The 25986-nt window shown below is 47.9% G+C and overlaps 11 protein-coding genes across 11 annotated transcripts; 5 read left to right on the forward strand and 6 right to left on the reverse strand.

Moving 5' to 3' along the window:
* Positions 1 to 128: 128 nt before the first annotated feature.
* On the forward strand, positions 129 to 1988 carry N7520_011614 (KRI1 family protein; the record flags this gene model as incomplete). Its single annotated transcript, XM_057145547.1, has 2 exons — positions 129 to 297; positions 364 to 1988. The coding sequence occupies 2 exons, from the start codon at positions 129 to 131 to the stop codon at positions 1986 to 1988; spliced, it is 1794 nt and encodes a 597-aa protein (XP_056991301.1).
* A 1690-nt stretch (positions 1989 to 3678) lies between these two features.
* On the forward strand, positions 3679 to 5109 carry N7520_011615 (putative mitochondrial ADP,ATP carrier protein (Ant); the record flags this gene model as incomplete). Its single annotated transcript, XM_057145548.1, has 4 exons — positions 3679 to 3723; positions 3906 to 3927; positions 4021 to 4097; positions 4315 to 5109. 4 exons carry the CDS (start codon positions 3679 to 3681, stop codon positions 5107 to 5109), a joined length of 939 nt encoding a protein of 312 aa, XP_056991302.1.
* A 682-nt stretch (positions 5110 to 5791) lies between these two features.
* N7520_011616 (uncharacterized protein) lies at positions 5792 to 6538 on the forward strand (the record flags this gene model as incomplete). Its single annotated transcript, XM_057145549.1, has 1 exon — positions 5792 to 6538. One exon carries the CDS (start codon positions 5792 to 5794, stop codon positions 6536 to 6538), a length of 747 nt encoding a protein of 248 aa, XP_056991303.1.
* Positions 6539 to 6792: 254 nt separating this feature from the next.
* On the reverse strand, positions 6793 to 7326 carry N7520_011617 (uncharacterized protein; the record flags this gene model as incomplete). The annotated part of the gene is made up of 2 exons (XM_057145550.1): positions 6793 to 7077; positions 7315 to 7326. The coding sequence occupies 2 exons, from the start codon at positions 7324 to 7326 to the stop codon at positions 6793 to 6795; spliced, it is 297 nt and encodes a 98-aa protein (XP_056991304.1).
* A 1197-nt stretch (positions 7327 to 8523) lies between these two features.
* N7520_011618 (uncharacterized protein) lies at positions 8524 to 9627 on the reverse strand (the record flags this gene model as incomplete). The annotated part of the gene is made up of 1 exon (XM_057145551.1): positions 8524 to 9627. One exon carries the CDS (start codon positions 9625 to 9627, stop codon positions 8524 to 8526), a length of 1104 nt encoding a protein of 367 aa, XP_056991305.1.
* Positions 9628 to 12351: 2724 nt separating this feature from the next.
* Positions 12352 to 14472, forward strand: N7520_011619 (uncharacterized protein; the record flags this gene model as incomplete). The annotated part of the gene is made up of 3 exons (XM_057145552.1): positions 12352 to 12457; positions 12516 to 12882; positions 12930 to 14472. The coding sequence occupies 3 exons, from the start codon at positions 12352 to 12354 to the stop codon at positions 14470 to 14472; spliced, it is 2016 nt and encodes a 671-aa protein (XP_056991306.1).
* A 384-nt stretch (positions 14473 to 14856) lies between these two features.
* Positions 14857 to 15675, reverse strand: N7520_011620 (uncharacterized protein; the record flags this gene model as incomplete). The annotated part of the gene is made up of 1 exon (XM_057145553.1): positions 14857 to 15675. The coding sequence occupies one exon, from the start codon at positions 15673 to 15675 to the stop codon at positions 14857 to 14859; it is 819 nt and encodes a 272-aa protein (XP_056991307.1).
* A 457-nt stretch (positions 15676 to 16132) lies between these two features.
* Positions 16133 to 18109, reverse strand: N7520_011621 (Zn(II)2Cys6 transcription factor; the record flags this gene model as incomplete). Its single annotated transcript, XM_057145554.1, has 1 exon — positions 16133 to 18109. One exon carries the CDS (start codon positions 18107 to 18109, stop codon positions 16133 to 16135), a length of 1977 nt encoding a protein of 658 aa, XP_056991308.1.
* Positions 18110 to 18763: 654 nt separating this feature from the next.
* N7520_011622 (uncharacterized protein) lies at positions 18764 to 20794 on the reverse strand (the record flags this gene model as incomplete). The annotated part of the gene is made up of 1 exon (XM_057145555.1): positions 18764 to 20794. One exon carries the CDS (start codon positions 20792 to 20794, stop codon positions 18764 to 18766), a length of 2031 nt encoding a protein of 676 aa, XP_056991309.1.
* Positions 20795 to 21057: 263 nt separating this feature from the next.
* Positions 21058 to 22443, forward strand: N7520_011623 (uncharacterized protein; the record flags this gene model as incomplete). Its single annotated transcript, XM_057145556.1, has 1 exon — positions 21058 to 22443. One exon carries the CDS (start codon positions 21058 to 21060, stop codon positions 22441 to 22443), a length of 1386 nt encoding a protein of 461 aa, XP_056991310.1.
* Positions 22444 to 22812: 369 nt separating this feature from the next.
* Positions 22813 to 25320, reverse strand: N7520_011624 (uncharacterized protein; the record flags this gene model as incomplete). The annotated part of the gene is made up of 1 exon (XM_057145557.1): positions 22813 to 25320. The coding sequence occupies one exon, from the start codon at positions 25318 to 25320 to the stop codon at positions 22813 to 22815; it is 2508 nt and encodes an 835-aa protein (XP_056991311.1).
* Positions 25321 to 25986: the final 666 nt, after the last annotated feature.

Consider the following 25986-nt stretch of genomic DNA (forward strand, 5'->3'; position numbering starts at 1 on the left):
AGGTGTCAATCAGGCGCCGATGCAGGTGGGCTTGCGCTGGGCGGTATGTGGTTTTTTTTCTGCCAATCGAGTCTTGCCGCGAAACAGAAAAGTTGAGATAGATTGTAAAGATCCTACACTTTACCAAAATGGAGCCCCCTTCAAAGAAAATGCGGAAGCTCCTTGATGATGATAGTGACTCTGGGGATGATGCTGGTGGTGTGCCCATTAGCAAGTCACCAGAGGCTGGCTTCAAGATCAACGAAGACTACGCCAAACGGTTCGAGTACAATAAGAAGCGTGAGGAAGTTGCAAAGTGTATGTTGTTTGGACTGAATTATGAGTTGTTTTGAGAAACTTAACTAACTTGCGCCTCCATTTCAGTGGAAGAGAAGTTCGGCAAGAATGGATTAAGCAATCGCCGCGGCTACTACGAAGAACCGGAGGACGATGACTCCTCCACAGATGAAGACGAGGATGACATTGGAGAGCTCGCGACTGAGGCGCTCGATGCAGAGATCATGGACACTTTGAACGCTATCCGAAACAAGGACCCCCGCGTCTACGATAGCAACGTTACGTTCTACTCAAAGTTTGACGAAGACGAGGCCAACGCGACACCCAAGGAGAAGAAGGAAAAGCCCATGACATTGCACGACTACCATCGCAAAAACCTGCTGAGTGGGGGTTCCGCCGGAGAAGACGATGCTCCCAAGACCTTTGCCCAAGAACAAGCAGAGCTCAAGGATGCAATTGTTAAGGAGATGCATGCTTCAGATGATGAGATGGATGATGCTGATGACTTCCTGGTCCGCAAGTCTGTCCCGGAGCCAGCTGAGAAGGCTGAAAAGTCAGAGATCAAGCTGGACATTGAAGGTGCCGACAAGGACCCAGAGACTTTCCTCTCCAATTTCCTGTCCGCCCGAGCATGGGTCCCCGAAGGTCGACAGGAACTCCACCCCTTCGATTCCGATGATGATGATGATGTCGACCGGGCCGATGTCCTTGAAGAGGCATACAACTTCCGTTTTGAGGATCCCAGCAAGCTCAATGAGGCGCTGGTCACTCACGCTCGTGATGCAACCAACAAACAATCGGCCCGAAGAGAAGAGAAGAGCTCTCGCAAGAAGATCAGAGAGGCTGAACGCCAGCGCAAGGAGGAGGAAGCAAAGCAGCGTGAGGCTGATAAGAACCGGTTGCGTAAGCTCAAGACCGAGGAGATGCAGAAGAAAATCCAGCAAATCAAGGAAGTGGCTGGATTCAGAGCATCAGAACTCACCGATGATGACTGGATGCGCTTCCTCGATGGTGCCTGGGACGACAAGGAGTGGGAAAAGGAGATGGAGCAACGATTCGGTACAGACTACTATGCTGAAGGTGCTTCCAGCGACAAGAAGCATCCCAAGAAGCCTGAGTGGGACGATGATCTCGATATCACTGATCTGATTCCGGACTACAAGGATGACGAAGATCAACCCACCTTGGAACTGGATGAGGATAATGATGATGACGGCGAGGATGAGGCTCCTGTCTCCAAGAAGAGCAAAACGCAAGACAAGCGCGATCAGAAACGGGAAGCCCGTAAGGAACGTATGCGCATCGACGAGGCGGTCAACCGCAATCTGGACTTGGACATCACCATGCTTCCTGGAGCGACCAAGAAGAATGCGACCAAGTTCCGTTACCGTGAGACTTCGCCCCAGAGCTTTGGTTTGACGGCGCGGGATATCCTCATGGCCGACGATACCCAGCTCAATCAATTCGCTGGTCTGAAGAAGCTAGCCTCCTTCCGTGATGAGGAGAAGAAAGCAAAGGATCAAAGAAAGCTCGGCAAGAAGGCGCGCCTTCGCCAGTGGCGCAAGGACACTTTCGGAGATGAGGAAGGTCCCGTTTTCGACCTTGGGCCGAGGGTTAAGGAGACCATGAATGACGAGGCAGGTGATGACATGAAGGTCGACATTCGTGAGAGTGATGGTCGCAAGAAGCGCAAGCGGTCCAAGAAACACTAAGTATCAAAAAGATCTTTATTGTCTATAGCTATTATGTACGAACGGGGTATGGAGTTTCAACTTGATAGTATATTACATTCCAAAATTCAAGTTCATGGTCTACTTCCAACTGCATATTTTTGAAGGTTCCAACCAACACTAAGTCTACCTACTAGGTATGTATTCGAGGTGGTGTTCATAGGTTGGAGTCACCTGCATCGAGGTGTGGATATTTATCCTTGACATCTGGAGCATTGGCATGCATGCACACATACTATATATATGTAAATGTACATACGCTGCAGAAATCGACACTGCACATGAGTGTTAACTTCAGAAACGTATGTAGGGCTATATTATTATTGTTACCCCTTACCATGAGGTATCAAGAATATTATTGGACCAGTCCATTCATTCCGGCAGGCTTTTCTCCGAGTCCTAAAAAAGCAAATCGTCTTGCGACCAGGCGTAGCGCTGCCTGCACAACAGCTTTTTAGAGCTCTGAGTTTCCAAGGCTCAATCAAGAAATCTATAGACACACTACCTAGGTACTAGTAATATCGAGCTCTATGAAAACAATCACTAATAAGCTGCATATGTAAAATTTGTGATATGCATCGTACATTTAGATAGGATATCCGTAGTTCCCGGATCCCAGCAAGTGGGTCCGTATTATTGGCGTCCGTACCTGGCTTTGTCTGGGTACATTGCACATGCGGCTCACCTCCACTTTAAACCTTGTACCAGGTACATAAAACTAGCATGGAAAAATGGCTCATATTGATACATTGGATGAAAATTTTGATTCCTCTATCGAGGGGCTCCGATTAATAGAACCTACTACCGAGTATACGGAATATTTTGTGTAGAGATTCTTATTGAGAAAGCCCGAGATTTCAATATCTCTTCAGATTTCAAAGAAATTCCTTGATCTCCTGGTATAACCTTGACCGCTCGGCCCGGTGGTTATCTTTAGGTACTACATACTCTCCACTTGGGCATTCATTTTCATGTTTCTGATTTTAGAGTATTCTCATCAAGGCTCTAGAACTAATCATCGACAGTGGATTCCCAATTTCCCCAGGACCAAAGAACTGACTAAGGGTACAATGTTTTACAGGGTGGCAAGTAAGGTCGGGTCGCCTCCATCGGATACTCGGGCCAGGGAAAAAGGAGTTGCCCCGGTTGTGAGTGGACCAGTCGATGGGGAAAGATACGCTCGTACCCAAACATAACGGTCCACCGGGTGCTTGGACTCTTGCCGTTGCTCGGGCTACGTCCTCCGGAAGATGTCGATAGGAGTATATCAGGCTTCACAAAGGCATTTAAAACGACAAGATAAAAGAAGTGAATCACATCGAGGATAGCATTAGATATCTGTTGATGATTCCTTTTTATTCCGATTGTATCCTGATCCCTAGGGGGCTCGTTGGTAACCAAAACTACATAATGCAGAGATTTTTTTTTTCAGGCCGATCGGGAGATATCGGCAATGTGGCCATCCAATACAGGGAATTACCGTAATAAATTCCTGATTGGGTGTTAGTGTGCTGCGTGTCGCTTCTGCCCGTGTACGGCAGTATTTTTCTCCCTTCCGCCCCCTGCGCTGTTCTCTTCTTTTTCTTCCCTTCCAATTCCCGATTCCTTCTCCCTTCTCCATCTCCTCTCTTTTTTTTTGTTGTAGCATCTATTTCTTTGCACAACCTTCACAATGGCTGGTGGTGACGTTCAAGATAAGTCCGTTTTCGGCATGCCCGTAAGTTTCTTACCCTGCTGCTCTGGTGACCTGGCCTGGTCCTCGCACGCGTCTTGAATCGATATCTTGGGATTTTCATCCCGGAGTCAATTCAAAGATGCCAGCCTGGGGTTCAGCAAACCGGCTTTCTCAGTGCACATCATCCAAATCAAGAGTTCCTTGCTAATGAAAATTTTTTCCAGGGCTTCGTTGTCGACTTCATGAGTATGTGTTCATTTCACATTTTTCATACCGGCCGAGAATCGATTACGCATCTCGGCCCTTATGCTTCATAACTGATACTAACTGAATATGCAGTGGGTGGTGTCTCCGCTGCTGTCTCCAAGACCGCTGCTGCCCCCATCGAGCGCATCAAGCTGCTCATCCAGAACCAGGTTGGTTACACCTTTCATAACAATTCATCGATCGCCATGGATTGACAACGAGAATCATGAATTCGAATCTGAAGTCTCACAATCGAGGGACTGGCATTGATTGCCAGACCTGATTGTTTTGACCCTAGAGATGAATGAAAATTTTTTCCGTTGATCCATAGTGGTCGAAAAGTATGCCAAGTATGCATCAGTCATTAACCCGATACTTCCGTTATAGGATGAGATGCTCAAGGCTGGCCGTCTTGACCGCAAGTACAACGGCATTGTCGACTGCTTCAAGCGCACTGCTGCCCAGGAGGGTATGGTCTCCCTGTGGCGTGGTAACACCGCCAACGTCATCCGTTACTTCCCCACCCAGGCCCTGAACTTCGCTTTCCGTGACACCTACAAGTCCATGTTCGCCTACAAGAAGGAGCGTGATGGATACGGCAAGTGGATGATGGGTAACCTCGCCTCCGGTGGTGCTGCCGGTGCCACTTCCCTCCTCTTCGTCTACTCCCTTGACTACGCCCGTACCCGTCTGGCCAACGACGCCAAGTCCGCCTCCGGTGGTGAGCGCCAGTTCAACGGTCTCGTGGATGTCTACCGCAAGACCCTCGCCTCCGACGGTATTGCCGGTCTCTACCGTGGTTTCGGTCCCTCCGTTCTCGGAATTGTTGTCTACCGTGGTCTGTACTTCGGAATGTACGACTCCATCAAGCCCGTTCTCCTGGTTGGTCCTCTTGAGGGCTCTTTCCTCGCTTCCTTCCTGCTCGGCTGGACTGTTACCACTGGTGCTGGTGTTGCTTCCTACCCTCTGGACACTGTCCGTCGTCGCATGATGATGACCTCCGGTGAGGCCGTCAAGTACAAGTCCTCCATGGATGCTGCCCGCCAGATCATCGCCGCTGAGGGTGTTAAGTCTCTCTTCAAGGGTGCTGGTGCCAACATCCTGCGTGGTGTTGCCGGTGCTGGTGTCCTGTCCATCTACGACCAGGTCCAGCTCATCCTCTTCGGAAAGCAGTTCAAATAGATAACTCGCCCTTAAAAGCGGTTATTTAATCACCTTGTAGTTATACTGGAGTCGGGGATGTCTTCCCTGCCCCCAGTGTAATCACTGGGCGCGGGAAGCTGAGGTTGTGGCAACGGCAAAAGATAGATGCGTCAAGAAATGGGTTCCGGGGGATCTTGAGCATGGATATGGTGTGATTCTTCCTTTTTGGACCCGATGTACTTTACTGCCTGCAAGCTCTTTTTCTTTTCTTTCAAAATCTGTATTTTTTCAACGTATCTGGCCTTCGTAAATCCCTGTCCCTGAAATTCACCGTAAATTTCCAATAATTTTGCTCTTGGCATTGCCTTGCTAACAATAGGCAAAGATTTTCTTCATTTCCCCTGAGGAATTGTGAGCACTGAGACTGTCTCAATTGTGAAACTTTTTACGTTTGCATATGCGACGTGTCCCTACCATCAGGCAGACAAATATCGCGTCAGATTGTTTGAGTGAATCATCATTCGAAGCTCTCAAATTGTTGGAATTCAACAGCTGTTTGTATCTCTCAATTATTTTCAAGGGTTCTCGAACTCCACCGCAAGCCATACACGCCCCACAGTGAAAAGCGCATGACGTCTCGGGCGGCAGCTAGAGCTCTCTTCAAGCCCCCTCACCTCTTTCCTTCAACAACTATATCCACAGACTAAAGCTGCTCGTCAAAATGTCCGGTACTTCGGGCATCCCAACGTACAATTCTGCGCCTCTGAATTCAAACAAGAAAGAAGAAACCACTGCAGCGAACCCCCAGCCCGAACCCGCCACCGCAATCGAATCCTCTATCACAACAGCTCCTCAGCCTGCAACGACCTCAGCTACAGCTACAGCCACAGCACCCTCATACTCCCCTGTATACGCAACGGCACATGAACCTCCCCAGCCTGCCGCTGTAGCGAGCCTGCCAACTCCAACAGCAGCTCCGCAACTAGGCAACCTCACCGCAACACCAACCACAAAGATCGCCTCCACAACCTCTCAATCTCCTCCAGCACCCCAACCAGGCGCACTCCCAACTCCTACAGGAACAACATCCACAGGCCCCTCAGTCCCCCCACCCCCCAAAGCAGGCGAAATGGTCTCGCCCCCAGCGCCTCAACCTGGCGCAACTCAAACGTTTACGAATTCATATGCCTACCAGCGCCATCCATCAGGATCGCATGGCTCCATTCCAAACTCCACCTCATCCCCGTACTCAGCGGTGTACCCCGAATCTTCAATGGGAGCCTCGCGGACACAAGGACTTCCTACGCACTATGGTAGCAGCAGTGGAGGTGGAGCTGACAGCATCTTCCCTGATGATGAGCCTGGTCTTATGAATACAGCAAAGGGGTGGATGCAGAGTGCGGGCGAAAAGTTGGCAGAGGTAGAGGCGGAAGTTTGGAAGCGGATTAATGATGCGCATGGGAGATAGGTTTTGTCCGAATTACTGCTTTGATTTCGTTAGGCGGTTTTATTTCGGGGTTATGCTTTGGTCTGATTGAAATGTTCTCTGTCTGTTTTTGTTCTGGGATATTCTGGGACATGGATACAGGGAACTTGAAGCTTTCTATATATGTACCTTGGTAGTGACTAGTTCTCATCATCTCCAAGATACTTGTACCTGTCCCTCTTTTCATGTCGTCCTTGTCTAGACTTTCCTTGAGCCTTGTCAACGCCTCGACACTTTTATGTGGGATGAACTCTTTCTGGAGTCGCCTTGATAGGCCGGTTGCTTTGGCTCGGAGATGGCGTGGTGGATTCGGCAAGTGTCGAATATCGTGATGTATAGTTTTCTGATAACGTGCTTCTTGTTGCTGTTGTACGATTGGCCCGTTGGCATGGCCATGGGACAAGAGTGAGACTTGGATTGATCTTGTGGTTGCCCATGTCGACGGGGAGGCCATGGTCGAGCTTTCGTTCGAAATCTTCAATGTTTGTAATAAAGAGCTCGGGTGCAACTGTTGTCGAATTCTGGCGATTAGTATATGTGAGCTTATTCTATGGCCTCTTGGGTCTCGGTTGAACAAGTTTATGAAGCATGCACGTACACAATAGATAATAGTACCAATAACAATAAAGATTCCACAGTTTTGGTAGAAAACTAGAAAGATTTCAACAGAAATTGCACCTCGAAGAGATCCTGGGGCCATCTGATCTGAGTCACTGGCTTTCTGTAGCTTAGTCATACAGGTCAAATCGCTTGCTTACCTGTCTAGTCATGTTATCCTGTCAGGATTCAAATGTAGCGAGATTTTGCGTTTGTTCAGAGTTGTTTCTTGAATTGGGACGCTCAACTTGGGAAAAAATGCGTGTGCGTGAAGTTAATAGGGGTATATCTACTAGGTACTTAAGAGGGGAACGCTCGATGGCAGTACGCTCTGACGACGTACGAATCGGACACACTAAGCGAAAACCCACCACGACCGAAGGTCGCCCTCGGAGAGTAGCGAGCACCCCGTCAAGATCAAAATGAGAGAGAGTTAAAGGAGTGTGTATTCTGTAACTACTGTTAGGCTCGTACTAATATGACCGTTTCCCATGGAATGTGACTTGTGATGATATTGGTACATATTAGGGACTGGGTCTCCTCACACCAGTACTTATGAGAATTTGGAATGTTATTTGTATTGACTTGGTTCATGTTGATGAGACCAGTCTTATTTGATTCATATGAATATCTGCAGAGTCGCTAACTAGTCTGGACTCTTACAACTATCTAAACCAGGTGCTATACACTTGCTGGTTGATTTCCAAACAAGAATCCATAATCCCACTATCCACCACCCTGTCTCAGTGCCCAAAACCAGAATAGAGCCGGAACCAACGCTATCAGTGAAATCAGTAAAGATGACTGAAAGCACAACCACAACAGAAGCCAAAAACCAGAAACCAAGAGAAGTGCGTAAGCCAGTACAAATCAGCCAAGACGACCGACACTGCACATTCCCGTGGATTTGGTTAGAGATATTTGACAAACTGAGAGTAATCGATATGGAGTCCGGAAATATCCAAACAAAAGAAAAATGGAGAGTTCAAATATTAGAGTAGTAATGAAAGCGAATCCACAGGAAAGGTTGAAGCCCGAGACTCGATGCAAAAAAAGAAAAGAAAAATGCCCACAAAGTTGTAATGCAAGGCCAGGAAAAGGACAAGGCCCAGATGGAGGGGTATTCGGTACAGTTCGTGAACTATTGGGCATGACCATCTGGTTGCAAAACAGGTAACGCCGGAATCCGTTAGAAAAAAAGAAAAAAAAACTCCCACGCCTGGTATCCCACCATCGGCGTCATGTTGCAAGCGTTTCAGCAAAGAAGCCTCATTTTTGTGATAAACAGAAGTCAAAGTGATCCGGACCAGCCATGATGACCTTGGGTATCCCAAAACGAAAGTGAGTGGAAACGCTCATGAAGTAGAGCTTCACATTGAGCCCAAACGGAGAAGCGCCTCTACCGCAGCGCGTTCCTGGTTGTCAAAGTTGTGTGGAGTGGACCTGGCCATAGTGGATGCAGTGGGGCCGAATATTCCAGGAAGAGGTTTTGCTCGCGCCGTCACATTTTGCACAAACCCACCGCCGCCAGTCATCGACCGAGCACGCAGTGCATCCGCTCCAATCTGCGCCCAGTCTTCTTCATCGGTGACATCGCCTTCATTCCACTCATCGGCAGGAAGGTCATCCATTACCTCAGAGGAAGAACAGTACTCGCGATCTCCATCCAGTGACATCTTATCCGCCTCATGCTCGAGCATGTCGAGATCTTCGTACTCCCGCGCCCCATAATCCTCCGCGAACGAAAACGCGATCGAATTACGACCCATTCTAGCGTCATAATCACCATGGCTGCCGCGACGGCTTTCCCAGGCTGAGGACCCCTCGATGTGCAGTCCACGCTGCTGGAAGGATCCCGCTACGCTGGACGGAGGCGATGTCGCGTTGAAGCGGTCGCGCGCGGGCTCGCCACGTCGACGCGCATCCCAGCGTCCCCAGCCGATCTTCTCAAACACGACGTCGCCATCCATGTTGCCTGCTTCTCCGTTTCCTCGACCCTCTAAGGCGGCCACGACTAGTCGACGCGCTTTCGCGGGTGAGATGCGCGAGAACCCGGGCACCGACGTGGTCAGGTAGCCCATGACATGGCGGATAGCCAGCGGGCCTTGCTGCAGGAGGATCTCGGGCAGGTGGTATTTGGCCAGCATGAGGGGAGTGATGTCGCCTACGCTGTCGAGGGTAGGCTGCGGGCGATCCTGGATGTTTGCATGCTCGACTGCGTCTTCCAGGTCGATATCGGAGTCCAGCTGGGGTACGGTGGACAGCGGCGAGCCTGGGGAGAGAACAGGGCGGTGTTTGAAGCCTTGTGGGCGGAGGTTGGGGGAGATGGAGTTGGGTGGCGTAGGGAGCATGGCCGGCTGTCCAGGGCGTGACTGGGACTTGCCAGTCAGGCCAGCACGAGGCTGAGGGATATCAACAGAAGCGGTCTTGCCAGCAAGAGCCATAGCGATGCTGGAGGTAGACTGGAAAGCCATGATGGATGATGGGATTTGGAGGGTGAAGAGAGCGCGCGCAGGGCATATACTACGTATGAGTCAGATCGGGCCGTTCCAAACAATGCGACAGCAACGGCGCCATGGGATTGGGTTGGTAGATTCAGTGGCGACAGGGTCTTCTCTTTCCTGATGCGTCTTGCAGAAGATAGGGGCAAACTTACCTCTCAAAGAAACAAAGAGTTGTGGTTACGCACTAACACACGCAGGTACGCGAAGCTGCTTCCACGTAGCGGGAAATTGGGTGAGGATGCGACGCGGTAAGGGGGCGTATTTCGCGACAAAGGAGATAAATCACCACGATCGAATCTACCAACAAAGAAAACGGATTTGAGTAAAGAAGTTGAAATCCAAGGGGGGGGAATTAGTTATTTGTGCGACTTTGTTGAGTCAATATGCCCCTCTTACATGGAAATGGAAAGTATGGGACTCCGCAGGTGCTGTCCAGGCGCAGCGCGTGGGTTGACTGATTGGCGCCTCGTGGATCTACTTAGGCCCCGGTTGGTTCCGGACTTCTACTATGTAAGTTATACTCTTTTTTATTGATTGTATCATGGTAAATTCATATTAGAAAATTATTTGAATATGTTCTTAAAAATCCTTGATCAGATCAGATCATTCAATATATCACCACATACATAATCATCTAAATCTCTCATGAGCAGGGGGTCCAAGTGACTACCAGGTCATCCGAGATCGCTTGACCCCTCACGGTCTTATCGGACTGTAACCCCATACATGTTGTACCCGCAACCAGCATATAAATCCCAAAGTCACTTTTGGCAGGCGCAACTGATAAGCCTGCCTTCCGGCACGTGGTTCAATCAGTAGATACCAATTGAACACCAAATCCTCACGTATTTGGTACGATCGTCTAACTTTTCAATTCAACCCTCAATCCCACAATCCACCAATTTTTAAAAATTGAAACCGGCCAACAACCCCGCCAAACTATTGCCCCATCGCACACTCCACTTTCACGGGGCTTTCATGGCCATCTGGACTCGTTGACTCTCCTGTTACCTGACGTCATATCAGTATCTAATACTTGGTTGAAGTGTACTCGGGTGCCCCGTGCCCTAAGGCATCAAGCCCCGTAGGCCAAGGGCCAAAGCAAATGGAGTTTCTCGTTCTCGCCCCCTACGGAAAGTACCTCCACAGAAAATCAAAAATCCCGACGCGTGTCCCTCAATGCGCCCTTAGCGCTGCCAATGGGAATTCTAATCACGCGCATCTTTATGCCTTTAACTTTGATTAGCCCTGGCAGTGCTATGCAGCATTTTTCCGGTGACTGTTCCGGTGGTATGCCCGGTTAACCGAAACAGTCCGAGGGAATGCCGGCTTACTCTTGTAGGACAGGTTGTACAGTACAGCTTGTTTTCACATTTGAACATGGTCTATTTTTATTATGGTTATCTCTTATGGAGCCTTGTGGAATGACGCACTTCCTTGATTTCGGTTGTTAGTGGGGGTAGCCGTCGTGGGGTTCGGATAACGAATCGAGGGGCATACTGTACAATAGTATACTTCGGCTTCCAGTCCGAAATCTGGTTGCTAGGTTTGCGAAATCGGCAAGCAAAGTTGTTACGACTTGACATTGGTCATGCGCTGATTCGCATACTAGTACTTGTCAGACCCCGCGAAAACGCATGTACAACTCAAAAACCAGGTGGATTACGATGGAAGCAAGTTGATCACTTGGCATTAGTGTTCATCTGAGGGATTTTCATAATTTGAAATCCAGCGATCCAATTGAAGATCCACTGTGTAATTGGGCACGGATTTGAGCTTCTGTACTAGACAACCCGCTACATCCCTCCCTCAGATCCTTATTGTTCCCCACAACTGCATCCCGGCTATCCAGGCACCCGATCCCAGAGGAATCAGCCGTCCCTCGTCTCAGAATGAGCCAATTCCTGCATGGTTTTTTTTTTACAGATTGTAACAGAATACTCCACGCCACCTAGACCCCGCAAAAGACCGGTAATACATATTCCCACTGTTTTCATGCCCAAGTGAGACGGATCACAATTTGGCGTCATGTCCGACCTCATATCCGTGAGTATGAACATTTTTTTACAGGGACCCATCGAAATCGAAGTGTAGGTATCAATGCGAGCCTTATATCTATGTGAGAGGAAATTTTGATCAGACGCCTGATTTTTGGCACTGTTAATATAGGGAAGTGCGGAGAGGGGAAAGGGGGATGTTGTGACTTGCTGTGGCTTGGTCAGGGTGACATTGCTATGACCTCCAGGACTTCCAGAAAGTCCTGGCGGAGTCTGACAACCAACTATCGTTTTTCTATAACTGGATAAAATGGTGGCTAATTTAGTCCACTCTTCCAGGCCCAGAATGCCTGATTACCGGCTCAAACTTATTGCAGATGCTGAGCTAATGTATACTAGACCCTTTTAGCCAAGGAAGACACACAGAGTGGTTGGATGTCCCTATGCGAATATACCCATGATCTTCAGTCCCTCTCAAGTGTCGATAATACGCTAATCCAGAATAACAAATTGACTTTTTCGACCGCGGATGAATGCCATGCTTAGGCTCTTGGTGGTAGCTATTCTTCCGGCGCGGGGTGGTCTGGGGTTGGAACATGCTGTCTAATTACCCTGACTGCTTTGCCAAAGAAGTTTATAAACAAGATTGGGGACTCCATAGCGATCAAAACTAATAGTCAAAGAATACACTTCACAAATGCGTATCAGTATCTTTCTGTTCCTGGCAGCTACTGTAGATGCCGTGTTGAGTCCGAGCTCGATAGACTCGGACATCTCAATCCTCATTCATAATGATCTCCTAGGTAAGTAATGCCACCTTCCCCACAAAAGTGTATGATTTTGACTAATGGTTACCCACAGAAGGGAACAGTACCTTGGCTGGATCAGGAGTTCTGCTTCTAGATCCAATGCCCTTACAAAAAGCCATATCCACCTGTCATAGCCTTGGCGAGACTCTCATCATATCAAACAGGGTGTCAGATATTAAGAATGCTTTGAAATATCTCAATTTCCAGGGAAAATATGGCACCAGCCAAAATTATTGGATTTCTCCTGTTCAGAACGCCCCCTCGACCATCAACGTTGATGGAAAAGTCCAGAAAGCTTCTGCCAACACCTACTTGCCAGCCCTCTGTACTCAAAGTGCCCGGTACTCCAATTCTGAAACTCAGGACACCAGCGCGATTTGGCAGATCTCTGTTCATTCTAATAATGAATATCTCACAGGGTAAAGTGTTGTCTAGTAATCGCTGAGCTTTCCTGACATAATTCTAGATTTCGTGATCGAGTGAGTTTCCGCTTCCTCGGAATCCGATTTGCTTCACAACCTAAGCGCTGGACGTATTCAAAACTATACGAAGGATCTGGCAAAGAGGTTTCCGCCCTCGACTACGGATCCGAATGTCCACAGGGTTCCAGTGGAGCAGAGGACTGTTTCTTTTTAAACATCTGGACGCCGTACCTTCCCAAATCCACAAGCACAGCAAAAGAAAATCTGAAGCCAGTCATGTTTTGGATCCACGGAGGTGCCTTTCAGACAGGAACAGGAAGTGATCCTACTGTCGATGGGGGAAATTTAGCGTCAAGAGGTGATGTCGTGGTAGTCACCATAAACTACCGTCTCGGAAATTTGGGATTCCTGGCCCTGGATGATGGGAATACAAATGGGAATTACGGATTGGCGGATCAGATAATTGCCCTTGAATGGGTACAACAGAATATTCGAGATTTCGGCGGTGACCCAGAGCGAGTGACTATCTTTGGACAGTCTGCTGGCGCAGGGTCGGTTCGAGCGCTACTAGCCTCCCCAAAGTCGCGCGGAAAGTTTGCTAGTGCTGTCATGTTAAGCAACCTTGGAGGTGTGGGATATGGAACAACGTACTCCGAGTACTACAGCATCGCCGAGGAGATGGAAATCGTCGGGAATGATATCCTGAGCCAAACAAATTGCACAAATGCCAGCTCCAGGATCGACTGTCTACGAAATCTCTCTGCTTTGGAGATTATTAATCTCACTGCCAGTGCGAGGTACCTAGTCGTCGATGGCGAATACCTCCAAGCCCCAGAGCTAGGATTAACGAATCCCGAAACTACAGCCAACGTCCCATTACTACTCGGTACAACAAGAGACGACGGAGCAGCATTCATAGCTTACCCATCAGAGAACGAAACGCTGCAAAAATTCCTCGAAGCATCAGACCTCCCCTCAAACATCCCTAGCTCATTCTTCCCCATCCCATCAGGAGCAAATCATACACTCAACATCTTCAATACCTCCGCCCGAATATCCACAGACGGCGTGTTCCGCTGCATCGACCAAGCAACTGCCTACGCAGGCGTACAAAACAATATTTTCCCCTCAATATTCTTCTACGAATTCAACCGCACCTACCAAATGCCAGGCTGGTCCCCGAATCCCCCATTATGCCAAGCACCCATCACAGCAGAATTCCCGAACGGCGACCCAAGCATGGAGTATTTCAAATGTCACTCCGGAGAGCTGTATTATGTTTTCGGCAATATCTTACGTGTGGGACTACCGCTACGAGATGACTTCGACTTGCCATTCGAGCAGTATGTGCTTGATTCGTGGGCGAGTTTTGCTCGCTCTGCGGACCCGACTCCTGATTTGGGATTTCTGAAGGCTAGGGGATATGTTAATACAACTAAGGAGGTTGAGAGGACGGGGTCTTGGGAAAAGTTTCGGGAGGGGAGGTATATGTTGAGGAGGTTGCAGTGGCCATCAGAAATGGTTGAGTTGGATGAGGTGCTTCAGTGTCAGGCTTTGAATCTGTCGTTGAGCTACTATACTACCTGAAATATATGAGGCGTAGATATGGAGCACATAGATGGTAGTATTAGTAGCAAACAATCTTGATACAATCAACCTCTATCAACCTCTCTGTTACTTAAGTACACTGCGGACTTTTTGGACATAAGTTCGCAACCCATAGCCCCCGACTTTTCTTTTTGCTCCATTCCGCTATATGAGTTTGGAGAACCCTATAATTATCTGACTAATCAAGTAGGAAAGAATATAAAATTAAAAAACTGGGTAGGTACCGGGTAGGGGACTGAGTTAGAGATATAGTATTAAACCTAGGTAGGAAAGCCTCTCGTACCAAACTGCAGGAACGACTGAAGAATAAGACCACTCTCTCCTGATATGTATGACCCATTGATGTTTCTTCGGGAGAGAAAATTAAACCCCACCAAAAATTTGAGCCCCTTCAACTTTTGCATCACCGCTGTAAATTCCATACAAATTTTCCAAATAGGTGCGAGTCACATTTAGCCAAGGCTGTTGACCAGCGGTACTTTGACAAGTATCATTGCATACGGCATGGTTTTTGCCACCCCAAATAACAAACCCATCCACACCACTATTTGCTGCCAAGTAATTCAATTCATTCTCCCAGAGGATTGATGGGATAAAAGAATAGTTTCCATGATACTGTGGCCATGTATATGGCCAAACCGGCAAAGAATCATCGATGGTGTTGATTATTTTGAGAACAGACGTCAGCGAAGTATTCCAGGTGGAAATGCTGTCGCTGAAAGTGTAGGCCGATGGGAAAAACGCGTGACTGGTGTAATTTGCGATCAGGCTACGATAGTGATCATATAGACTAGATATGGTGTTGCCGGAGAGCCCGTACCAGCCAATGATCTGGCCTGAAGGGATGACATCTGCTGCCCAGGTTTGTAGGGTGGACATCATCTCCAAGTGAAGATCTGCGGTTGAAGTAGACGTGAAATAGAGATCCTCGCAGTCGAGGACCAGTGGGTAACTTGGATAGACATTCCATTCGAGGACAATGGCTTTCCATACATCGGCTGATGGTAAAACTCCGTCCTCGGTGAGAGGGTTGCAAACGTATGCTGGAATCCAATTGATGTTCGTTGTTCCGTAGCCAATTGACGTGTTTGTGTAGGCTGTATTGTCGAAAACGTGGAATGATGCAGCGAAAGTTGAACAGGCAATCGCTAAGCCCACTGTCTGTTGAAAAAGTCTCTTCATGTTGGAAGGCTCAAATGTTGAGAAGTAAACAGAACTTTGCAATCTTCCAAGGTTGGCTTGACTATGATTATATATAACAGAATGTGGTTCTTCAAGCTTCATTCATCAATCTATCAACCTCACACGCCACGGTACTTTATAATGATCCCAATGGGGCTTGACCGAGATCCGCTTGATGACCGGATCTCGGCTTTCAAATCAGGGGTCCTATTGCTTATCACCTCATATTCGCCATTATCACGATCATTCAGCGATTTCGACGAGAATCGGCATCAAGAAATTATGCCTTAGGCAATCTAACACAACAGCAGGAACTGAGGATAAAATCCATTCAAACAGACTGATTTCAGCACTAGGAACTAGGAGTGGTAATGGCTTCATATCTATCTCTTTCGCATGATCAGATTGGGATCAGAGCCATGGAAAGTGTTGAAATTAGGAGTGCTGTATACAGGATCTACACTTTCGACCACTCATTCCATTCCATGTTTCCAGATCCCAACCCCGTAAGTTGGTCTAAGAAAGTGGGATACCCTGCGGAATCAAACATCAGAGTCTCTGACCCCCATTCAAAAGGACCATTAGAGACTGAGTCATCCATATCAAGGCTATGATCACCAATTCTGATTGGGTGCTCCGTCATAATATTGAGTGGGTCACCAACTATGCAGTCTCCATTCCCAGGATTGTTGAATATGGGTTGGTGTTGCGTTTGCTTTCGAGCCAAAGGATAGGTTCCCAAAGGGTTCAGAATGTACTCAAGGGAGGACTGCGAGTGTGTTGCCATTTGGTCATTGACCATGCGATCTTTTGGTGGAGGGTGGTTTTGTGGTGCAGCCTCCCTTGTAAAAAGCTTGTTAAACCGTTTCAGGGCTTCTTTAGCGGACTGGTAGTATGCATCCACATTAAGGTACGTTTGCAAGTACTGCAAAATAATCAGATTATCTCGCAGCATTTGACGATAATCCTCATATTCAAATTGAGGAAGCAAAGGCGCAGCATCGATCCACGAGATAAGAGTAGTCACCATCACACTACTGCAGATTTGGACGTGATTGGCATAGGATGTATCAATTAGACTGGGCTTGTGACAGACCCATAAGTCCTTCAGAAGGCTCGCAATATGTACCGCTTTTTCCAAGCAAATGCGGTGACAATTCTTGAGGAACTCTTTGGGTGCATGTTCCCGAATCCATCTTGTCGAGGTATCGGGGTACACCAGCTGTGAGACGCAGATACGATATAAATCATTGGACGTTTGGGAGAGCAAAATGTGAAGACCAAAGAAGAGATTAAGTCGCCCGGATGCTTTGTACAGATACTTGTTCGCGGCAGTCATTTTCAATTCATCTGGAATTGATTCTTCAAGAATCTGAAGCTCCGCATTGAGGCGGGGGAACTGGGACTGACCGTCATACTGCCATGGTACGTCACCTTCTAACTCTTTCACGTACTTTAGGATCTTTGCACGAAGCCTGATTGCTCGAATATACAATGCTCGCATGTCGACAGTATTTTCAAAATGCGCATGCATATCAGGATTCAAATTTCGGGGCTGGAGCATTCCCGTCACGCAAGATGTACCTCTAACGAATAAGTCTTCGGGACATGGTAGTTGGATATGGATATCCTCCACCGAGATTAGGCGAAGCTGATCAATACCACACTCAATAAAAGCATCCAGCAAATAGCAAGCCCACATAAGCCTTCTCCTGCTTTCCTTGAAGGAAGTAGACAGCCGTGCTTTTCGATGATCAGCTTCGTCATATTCCACGTTCAATTGAAGGACCTGCACGCCCCTGGCAATTTTTCCGGAGATGACGAATGCTTTGGTATATTCTCCGGTACGCAAGTAATATTCGTGAAGCAAGACCTCGGTGGCCAAGCATTCCATTTTGGGGTTACCAAAATTTCGGAATGAACACTGCAGTGCAGTATCTGCCCAGCCTTTCCCTGCCTCGTAAAACTTCAGCTCAGGATTGTTTTCATTACACATATCGCCGTAGACAAATGGTGCGGCCAAAGCGCACATAATATGAAGGAGTCCAGATCCTTCAAAATATGATTTATCAGAACTTTGCAACTGCTCCATGAAAGTTGGTACGTGCAAAAACCCTAAGCATCGTACAGTGTGGATACGATCAAAGTATACTTCAACGAGCTTGGTCAACTCTTCTCCTGCCGGCAAATCGGCCGCCATGAGCCAGGTGGGAACATCGCGAAACCCTGAGTCGAGATCAATCAGGGTCCGTGGAATACCATCTATTTCGTAAGAACACTCCAAAGCTTTTTGGGTACAACGAAAACAGCCAGTGCCTCCAGAGCACTTTGCCTTGGCTCGTTTACATTGAACGCAGGAGCGCCAAGTGCGTTTGCGCTGTAGTCCTGCCTGCGTCCTGGCGTTGGCTGTGTGTATGTCTGACGCAGAAGACATCGAATCAGGCTGATAAAAACATTCTGCACCAAATCGACGACATCTTTGGCATCTACCTGGTGTGCGGTCGCATTTTACCTATTCAAAATCTGTTAGGAATCCACTAAAGGATATCGCGAACGTGACGAACTTTGCGCTTGCGACACGTTTGACAGCTTGAAAGTCGGGCTTGTTCGACACTCGGGTCATATGACGCGGACGCCATGTGAATATCAGTGTAAATTTAATGTCCAACTGGTTTGAGGATGCGAAAAGTCATCACAAAAATCAGAATATTCAGGCATTCAGGTACTTTCAACTGCCGAGCAGCATGTGGCGCAATCCTAGCACACGATGGTGTTATCTGCGTATGATAAGTGGAGAGGTCGAACTCCGGAGCACCGTCGGATCTCGGTACCCCGCATATATCTTTCCAGAGATAACAGAAACATTGGACTGGTTTATCAAAGAGACAGGAGGGAATTGAGGAAGAAACGAAAGGCATCATGACAATCTTTGGCTGTCACCTGACATTGGAGGCCTCGGGCTTTGCTATCAGCTTTGAGAGTCATGGGCCAATCGAAATGCTTGCGTTGTTTATGTGTAAATTGATTTGTTAAATTTATTAGCTTTCTATACCAATTCCACTCCTGAAAAGAATCAAGTATAAAATCACTAGGCCGCTTGTGTAGCCAGAAGCTCTGCACCAGAGTCGGATGCACTCTCTATAAAAATCATTTCTTTAAAAGAAGGAATATTAGCCAGAGAAAGCTGCTCATGAATCAATGATCGAAATTTTGACAGGCCCATTAATGCCCCAGAAAGAATCAACACGCTGCTGGTTGGAGGGCAGGAAATGATAAGCGGCTGAATGAGCCGAGCTAGCGAGCGAGCTGCTGAATTCAAAATATCAAGAGCCTGCAGATCAGGATTTTCGCTGCGGAACGCAAGTTTTGTCACAATCTTTGCTAGGCCACTGATTTCTTTCTTCGGGTTCTTTCCCGAATAAAGAAGACGAGACAACACGGCATTCGTGCAACCGAGGTGAGTCAAGATCTCCCGCTCCATTTCACTCAAACAGCTCCTATCAACAGCTTCGCTGATCTCATTGCTTGTCAACAGGGCTTGTAAAGCTTGTTTCCCAATATGAAATGCACTTCCATCGTCTCCAATGAGATGGCCCCATCCGCCTGCTCGCCGGACTTCGACGACATGGCCGTTGCTGTCCTTCTTGAAAGCAGTTGCCACGGAACCTGTTCCTGATATGAGACTGATGCCTGTTTGGATAGAAGCATCAACCTCGATGCATGCGCCAAGGAGTGCACTGTCACTTGTCAACCGAAGCGTATCATTCTCAATAGAAACGCCGAAGGCCTTTTCAAGACCATTGATGAGAATGTTCAACCGCTCGGCATGATGCACGCCTGCGATTCCGGCCCATACTTTGCTGAATCGCGGGACATTCCTGAGGTTATAATGTGGCCTCTGCGGTAAAAGCTTCACAGCTTCTATCGTGGCTTTTTTGATTTGACTCATGAGCTCCTCTGTAGCCACAGTATTGAAGTTGCAGGCCCCGGCATAGCCACGAGAGACAATACCAAACTTGGTGGCAATCGATACGGCGCATTTGGTCCCCCCTCCATCGATAGCTAGAAAATATTCTTGATCATCGCCATCTGCTTCAAGTGAAGCATTGTTGTCATGAATATAAGTCGGAATTATATGGTTTGCAACAAAGGCCTGGAAGTTACCATCGAGTTTGTAAAGCTGAATATTTGCTTCAATTGGAGAAAGATTCGTAAAAGCCACAGCACAGGCAAGTTTCACGCTTCCATCGCATCTACCAATCAAAATGTTTGCTGCATCGTCGTTTTGTATTTGATGAAAGTTTTGTAGGATCTGAGGTGGAAGGACAAGTCCTCTTTCTGAATGAATTTCCAGAATATCTTTGCAGACCTGACGCAGGATTCTTCGACCTCGAGCTTGAAGCTTGTAATTTCCAACTCGAAGGTCAATCATCAGGCCTCTATATGTCTTCCCAAGCTTCATCATTGAACAAGTACTGATCATGTTCAGGATTTGCTTGGCAGCAGTCCCAGCCTTGAGTCGAGTACTTCCTGCGATAAATTCTGGGCCCACCAGGGCAACCAGTGAATGTTTGATTCCCAGGCCACCAATCGAGGATGGTGATGTGTTCGTGATGCTTGCCGTCAATGCCCCGGCTTGAATCGCGAATTTGAGAGCTCCAAGAACAAAGGGTGTCCGGCCCGATGCTGAAATACCGAGAACAGTATCGTTGATAGTAAGGTTGAAAGCTTCGAGCTGCGCAATCCCATCTTCTGCGACATCCTCCGCTCCCTCCTGTGCTTTCGCTGCGGTTTTTTCACCCCCTGCCACAAGAGCAATAAATTGCCCCTCATAAGTTGAAAATGTGACCGGGATCTCAGTACATTCCATCATCGCGACTCGACCGCTGTTACCAGCTCCCACGAAGATTAATCTTCCACCTGTGCGAAGCCGAGGCACTAAGTCGTCGACAAACGATGCAATTTCCGGAACACAGCACGCCACAGCGGTAGACACTCGCGACTCCTCATGATTAAACTCAATGCAGAGCTCCAAAGTATCTAAAGAATCGATTGAGTGTGTGTCACTGCGCTCCTCAGTCTGAAGCTGATCCAGTTGTACGCAATCTGAAGGCGTCATGGCGTAAGTAAAATGTGGCTTTCACCAAAACCTGCCAGGAGTGCAACCGAGCTTTTAAGCGATGCTCTTATGTAGAATTAAAATCAACAATACGTCTAAGTGGGTTTCTGCGTCTCGGTCACTTCCGTGAGAGCGGATCTCGGTGTGCCGAGATCCGCTTGTCCAAAACACTCCAGATTGTGGATGGTCACGCTTTCCATGTCTATATATACTCACCTAGGTCATTTTAACAGAAATTCATCTCGAGCTGTACTTCCATCCCCATGGCCACCAAGGAGGCACAAGAGAGCGTTTCCGCTCATGATCCCGACCTTCACCCACCTAAACACCAAAATATTTTTACCAGAATCCGCCATGAACCATGGTTTCAAATCGTCCTCGTCTCGTTCATTGCCTTTTGCAACCCTGGCATGTATAATGCCCTCACCGGAATGGGAGGGTCGGGCCAAGTCGACAGTACAACTTCCGCCAATTCAAACGTCGCAACCCATGCATGCACAGCGGGAGCTGCCTTGCTTTTGGGCTCCTTTTACAAATATCTGGGACCGCGCTTGTCTCTTCTCATTGGCGGGTGGACCTACGCTCTCTATGCCGGAGCACTATTGAATTCCGACCGCACCACAAATGGCAGCCCTTTTGTGATCGCCGCTGGAGCGATCCTAGGTCTAGGAGCGGCCTTCTTTTGGGTCGCGCAAGGAACCATCATGGTTACCTATACGAACGATAACACGCGTGGTAGAGCCATCGGGATTTTCTGGGTCATATTCAACCTCGGCGCAACCATTGGCTCGCTGGCCAGTTTTGGTCTTAACTACCACTCCAAATCTGGCACCGTGACAGACTCGACTTATGTGGCTTACATTGTTGTCATGCTCTTCGGGTGGCTTTTATCGGTGTTTATCTGTTCAACGGAACATCTTTCGGACCACTATCACGGCAATCGTATCAATCAGGACTCCAAGGCTATCAATTGGACGAACCTCAAGAGAACTGCAGTGGAGACCTTGCAAATTGTTTTCAACTGGAAAAACATGTGTCTTTATCCCATGTTCTACACCGCAAATGTGTTTTACTCCTATCAACAGAATGCTGTCAATGGCATGACATTCAACCTCCGCACACGCGCTCTTAATGGCGCCCTCTACTGGATCGCACAAATGGTGGGCGGGCTTCTGATGGGTTCCATCCTGGACCTTCAAATTTTCAATCGCCGCACGCGGGCCAAGATTGGCTGGAGTATACTATTTGTCACCGGGATGGCGATCTGGGGAGGGGGTTATAGTTTCCAAGTCTGGGATAACCTGCGATTAAAACAAGGGTTAAAGCAGGATATCGATTACAAAGCCGGAAGTGAATATCTCGGACCTATGTTTCTCTATTTCTTCTATGGCGCTTATGATTCGTTCTGGCAGTCATTCTGCTACTGGATTATGGGAGCTCGCTCTCGCGATCCTGTGGTAAATGCCGTCATTGTTGGAGCATATTCAGCATTGAAGCCAGCAGGTGGTGCGATGGCTTGGAGAATAAATGCTGAGGGAATCAGTGCCATGACTCAATTCGCTATGAACTGGGGTCTAACTACTGGTAGCCTATTGATTGCTATTCCAACGGTTTTGTGCATCGAACGGGAAGGTTCTGATCTTACCTGAACCACTAAGAGACTACCGATCTCTTCAGATATTCAAATTTTTGTCATTCACGCCTACTCCAGGATAGATACCACATACAGAAAATATCATCGCATCACTACCATGGTGATTTTAATATTTGTAACCAGCCTCATTTTCGACCTTTTCTTTTTCCAAACTCCCTCAGTGTGTTGTCAAGTATAATATTATTACCAGCTTAGCACGAGACTTTGAGCGCCAAAAATTATATTATTCATAAATGTTAATTATTTACTACATGACCAAGAAGAAAACTCGCCCTCACAAATCCGAAAACATGTAGTTGGCACTGTATGAATATTACAGAGCAAAGAAACCAGTGACAGTCAAGACGAAGAGAGAGACTGAGCTTCAAATAGTCGTCTTGGATGCACTACCAGTGTATAGGGAAGTAGTAGCAGATGTGCCAGATGAGGAGCTGAAAGTCGCGGATGAGCCATTCTGAACGGCCCCAGTAGCTGAATAAACGAATGCCGAAGATGATGCGGCGGTTGTGGAAGGGATCGTCACTGAGGAATAGTAGGATTCAGCGCCAGCGCCAGATCCACTGGTTTGAGAGTTGGGAGTTTCCTTCGAAGCGCTGATTGTTTCGGTATCCACGACAACAACTGTCGTGGTCACTGGGATGATCATGCTGCTGAGGTAGGTTGCTGTTGTCTCGAAAGTTGATGTGCCATGAACCGTCTTATAATCTGTAGTCATAGTGATGGGCTTTGTGATATAAGTAACAGTTGTAAGGGTGGCGGTAGATTCTTGGCCGGGAGAAAGGGCCTCAGTGAAAGCAGCCGAGGCAGTCTCCGCGTCGGAAACAGGGCAGACTGTCACATATGCTACTACAGTCTCAGTGGCCACTGATGTAATCTTTTGGGATTTAGCGCAATTAGCGATTGATGAGGGGCAGACAGTAGTAGGATACAACTGGGTGGTGTAAACTGTAGAGGTAGTGAAGCTTTCAGGTTGTCCAGTCGGTTTGATCAAGCTTGTGGGTGCAGCCCCAATCTCGGACTTATCAGCGGTGATAGGACAGATGGTGGTGTAGACAGTCACGATATCAGTAACCAGTGATGTAGTCTTTTGTGATTCGGCACAGTTTTTCATTGACGAGGGGCATACTTCGGTAGGATATACTTGGGTGGTGTAAATTGTAGATGTAGTGAAGCTTTCAGGGTGTCCGGTGGTTCCAATTAAGCTTGTGGGTGCGGCACCAGTCTCAGACTCTGCGGCGGTGATAGGGCAGATAGTGGTGTAGGCAGCAACGGTTTTGGTAGTGTAATAAGTGGTCTTTGCTGATGCGGGACAGTCTGTAACCGACGGAGGACAGGCAGTCACAGTGTATACTTCAGTACTGAAGACTGTTGACGTGGTGAACTGAGACGGAGCAGGTGCAGTGGTTTGCATGGAAGTCTGCCCAGTCTCGAACGCAATGGTATCTGTAGTTGAGGTGGAGGACTGAGCAGGCGAAGATGACACGGGTGCAGAAGACTCAGGTGCAGAGGACGCAGGTGCAGAGGCGGGCACAGATGACGAGTGTACGGAAGATGAGTGCATAGGAATAGAGGATACGCGCACAGAAGCTGAGTGTACAGACGCAGGCACAGACGAACTGTGTTCGGGGACAGATACAGCCACTGTCGAGAATGAAATGGAGGAAGACGGAACAGAACGAGACGGTGTTGGACTGGGAGAGCTTCTGGTAAGAGGAGCGGATGAACTTTGCAACAATGAAGCTGAGGATGCTACAGCGACAGAGCTTGGTGTCACGATGGTGAAAGAAGACACAACCTTGGTGGACGTGAGAGAAGGGGTTGATGCAGCAGCTGCGGAAGAGGCGATAGCTGAAGAGGTTGGGACGGCGCTGGTGCTCGATGCTGAGCAAGGATTGCCATCTAACCGCATAGCAATGTATTGAATCACATTGTCATACGGATCATTGGGATCATAATCGTAATGATAATTGAGATACGAGCTTGGAGAGTAGCACATTCCTTCATACCAAAAGGTTCCAACACACAGATCTGCGTACTCCGTACAGACCTGGATACAGGCCCATATGTCATCCTGGGGAGAATTGGGGATGGCAAATCCCGCATAGCCTGAATCAGTATCCTCGCAGATGACTTGATAATAGTAGCTATCATCTCGATAGTATCCATCAACACAGGTGGTACTCGTTGGAATTGCGGAAACGACGCATGTTGAAGCAGTAGGGGTCGTGGCAGTGGAAGAGGGCACTGTGCTTGTAGCAACGGCGTATGAAGACGCGCTGCTGGTGGAAATAGTAACAGTCGAGATGACGGTCGTCGTATATTCAACCACCGTTGTTGCAGTTGATAGCTGAGTAGAAGATTCGACTTGAGTAGTAAGACACGGGTTGGTGGTGAATTTTTCAATCACTGCAAAGCTCGTGCTGCTGACGGCAAACGTTGCCGTGACGGTATTCAACATCGTGCATACATGAACAAGACCATTGTAGTTGATGCCTACACAATCCCTCATGACATTGCACTCTATAGCACACAGTTCGGGGCCTCCGGCAGGATAAATCACATATTCGGTGCCGGCAAGTGAGACGGACGAAGTCTGCTCCTGCCAGTAGTAATTTTTACTAAACCACACAGTATTGACGGGATTTAAAACGGTAAGAGCAGTCCCAGGGGTACATGTAGCCTGGGTAGTAGTGACTGGAATGATACTGGTGATCGTGCTTGTAACAGTCTCAGAGACGATTGAGGTGAGAGTAGTTAGAGACGTAGAGGCAGCCGGAGTCTTCGGTGGGATTTTGTTGATGATGCCGCCCAGTCCTCTTTGAAAGAGTGCGAACAGGATCAGAGACCTGGACCAGGACCGAGATTGACCCATGCTCGTATAACCTAGAAAGAACACAGGCAAAGCGGGTCAAATGAATGGACGTTCTAAGAAACTAAATCAAAAGTGCAGAGAGAATATATAGATTAAGTGATCGAGGGAATTGGGTGGCGTTGACATCAAAGGCGAAACCTTGTAAATCAATAGACTGGTCCAGGAATCATCTTGCCAATCTATTTACGGTTAGAACCGATGGCTGATCCAGCCTTTCCCCAAAAAATCTAGTCATTTATGCCGAGCTAAAAACTTTTCATTCAAGTGCTTTTCTTATATCTCCCTTTATCTCACAGAAATGAAAAAGAAATTCCGTTGATGCCCAACTAAGTACTCATACTGCTCAATGAAGCTTGTACGAGGAAACCATGTGTTCATCACGTAGTATGCAGGGACAGTCCTTAGCGGACATCGCCGCGAGCTAAACCAGAATAGAAGATAGCGGGTACGTTGGGGTGATAGAATGACCAAGTACTCCGTACAGGACCTGCTAACTACGGAAAAGCGAAATGCCAAAACAAAGACCAATCAGGTGATTGATCAGTCATCCACTTATTAATGGCTGGAGCTCCCTGGTCACATGACCCCGACCCAGCGCTCTCGTCCCGTTCAGGCTTAGACCATTCATAGCTTATCCTCTCTCTAATATCAGCTCAATCACCCTTC

The sequence above is a fragment of the Penicillium odoratum genome (genome assembly GCF_028828045.1).
Source record: "Penicillium odoratum strain IBT 22623 chromosome Unknown utg000008l_segment0_segment0, whole genome shotgun sequence".
Lineage (NCBI taxonomy): Eukaryota > Fungi > Ascomycota > Eurotiomycetes > Eurotiales > Aspergillaceae > Penicillium > Penicillium odoratum.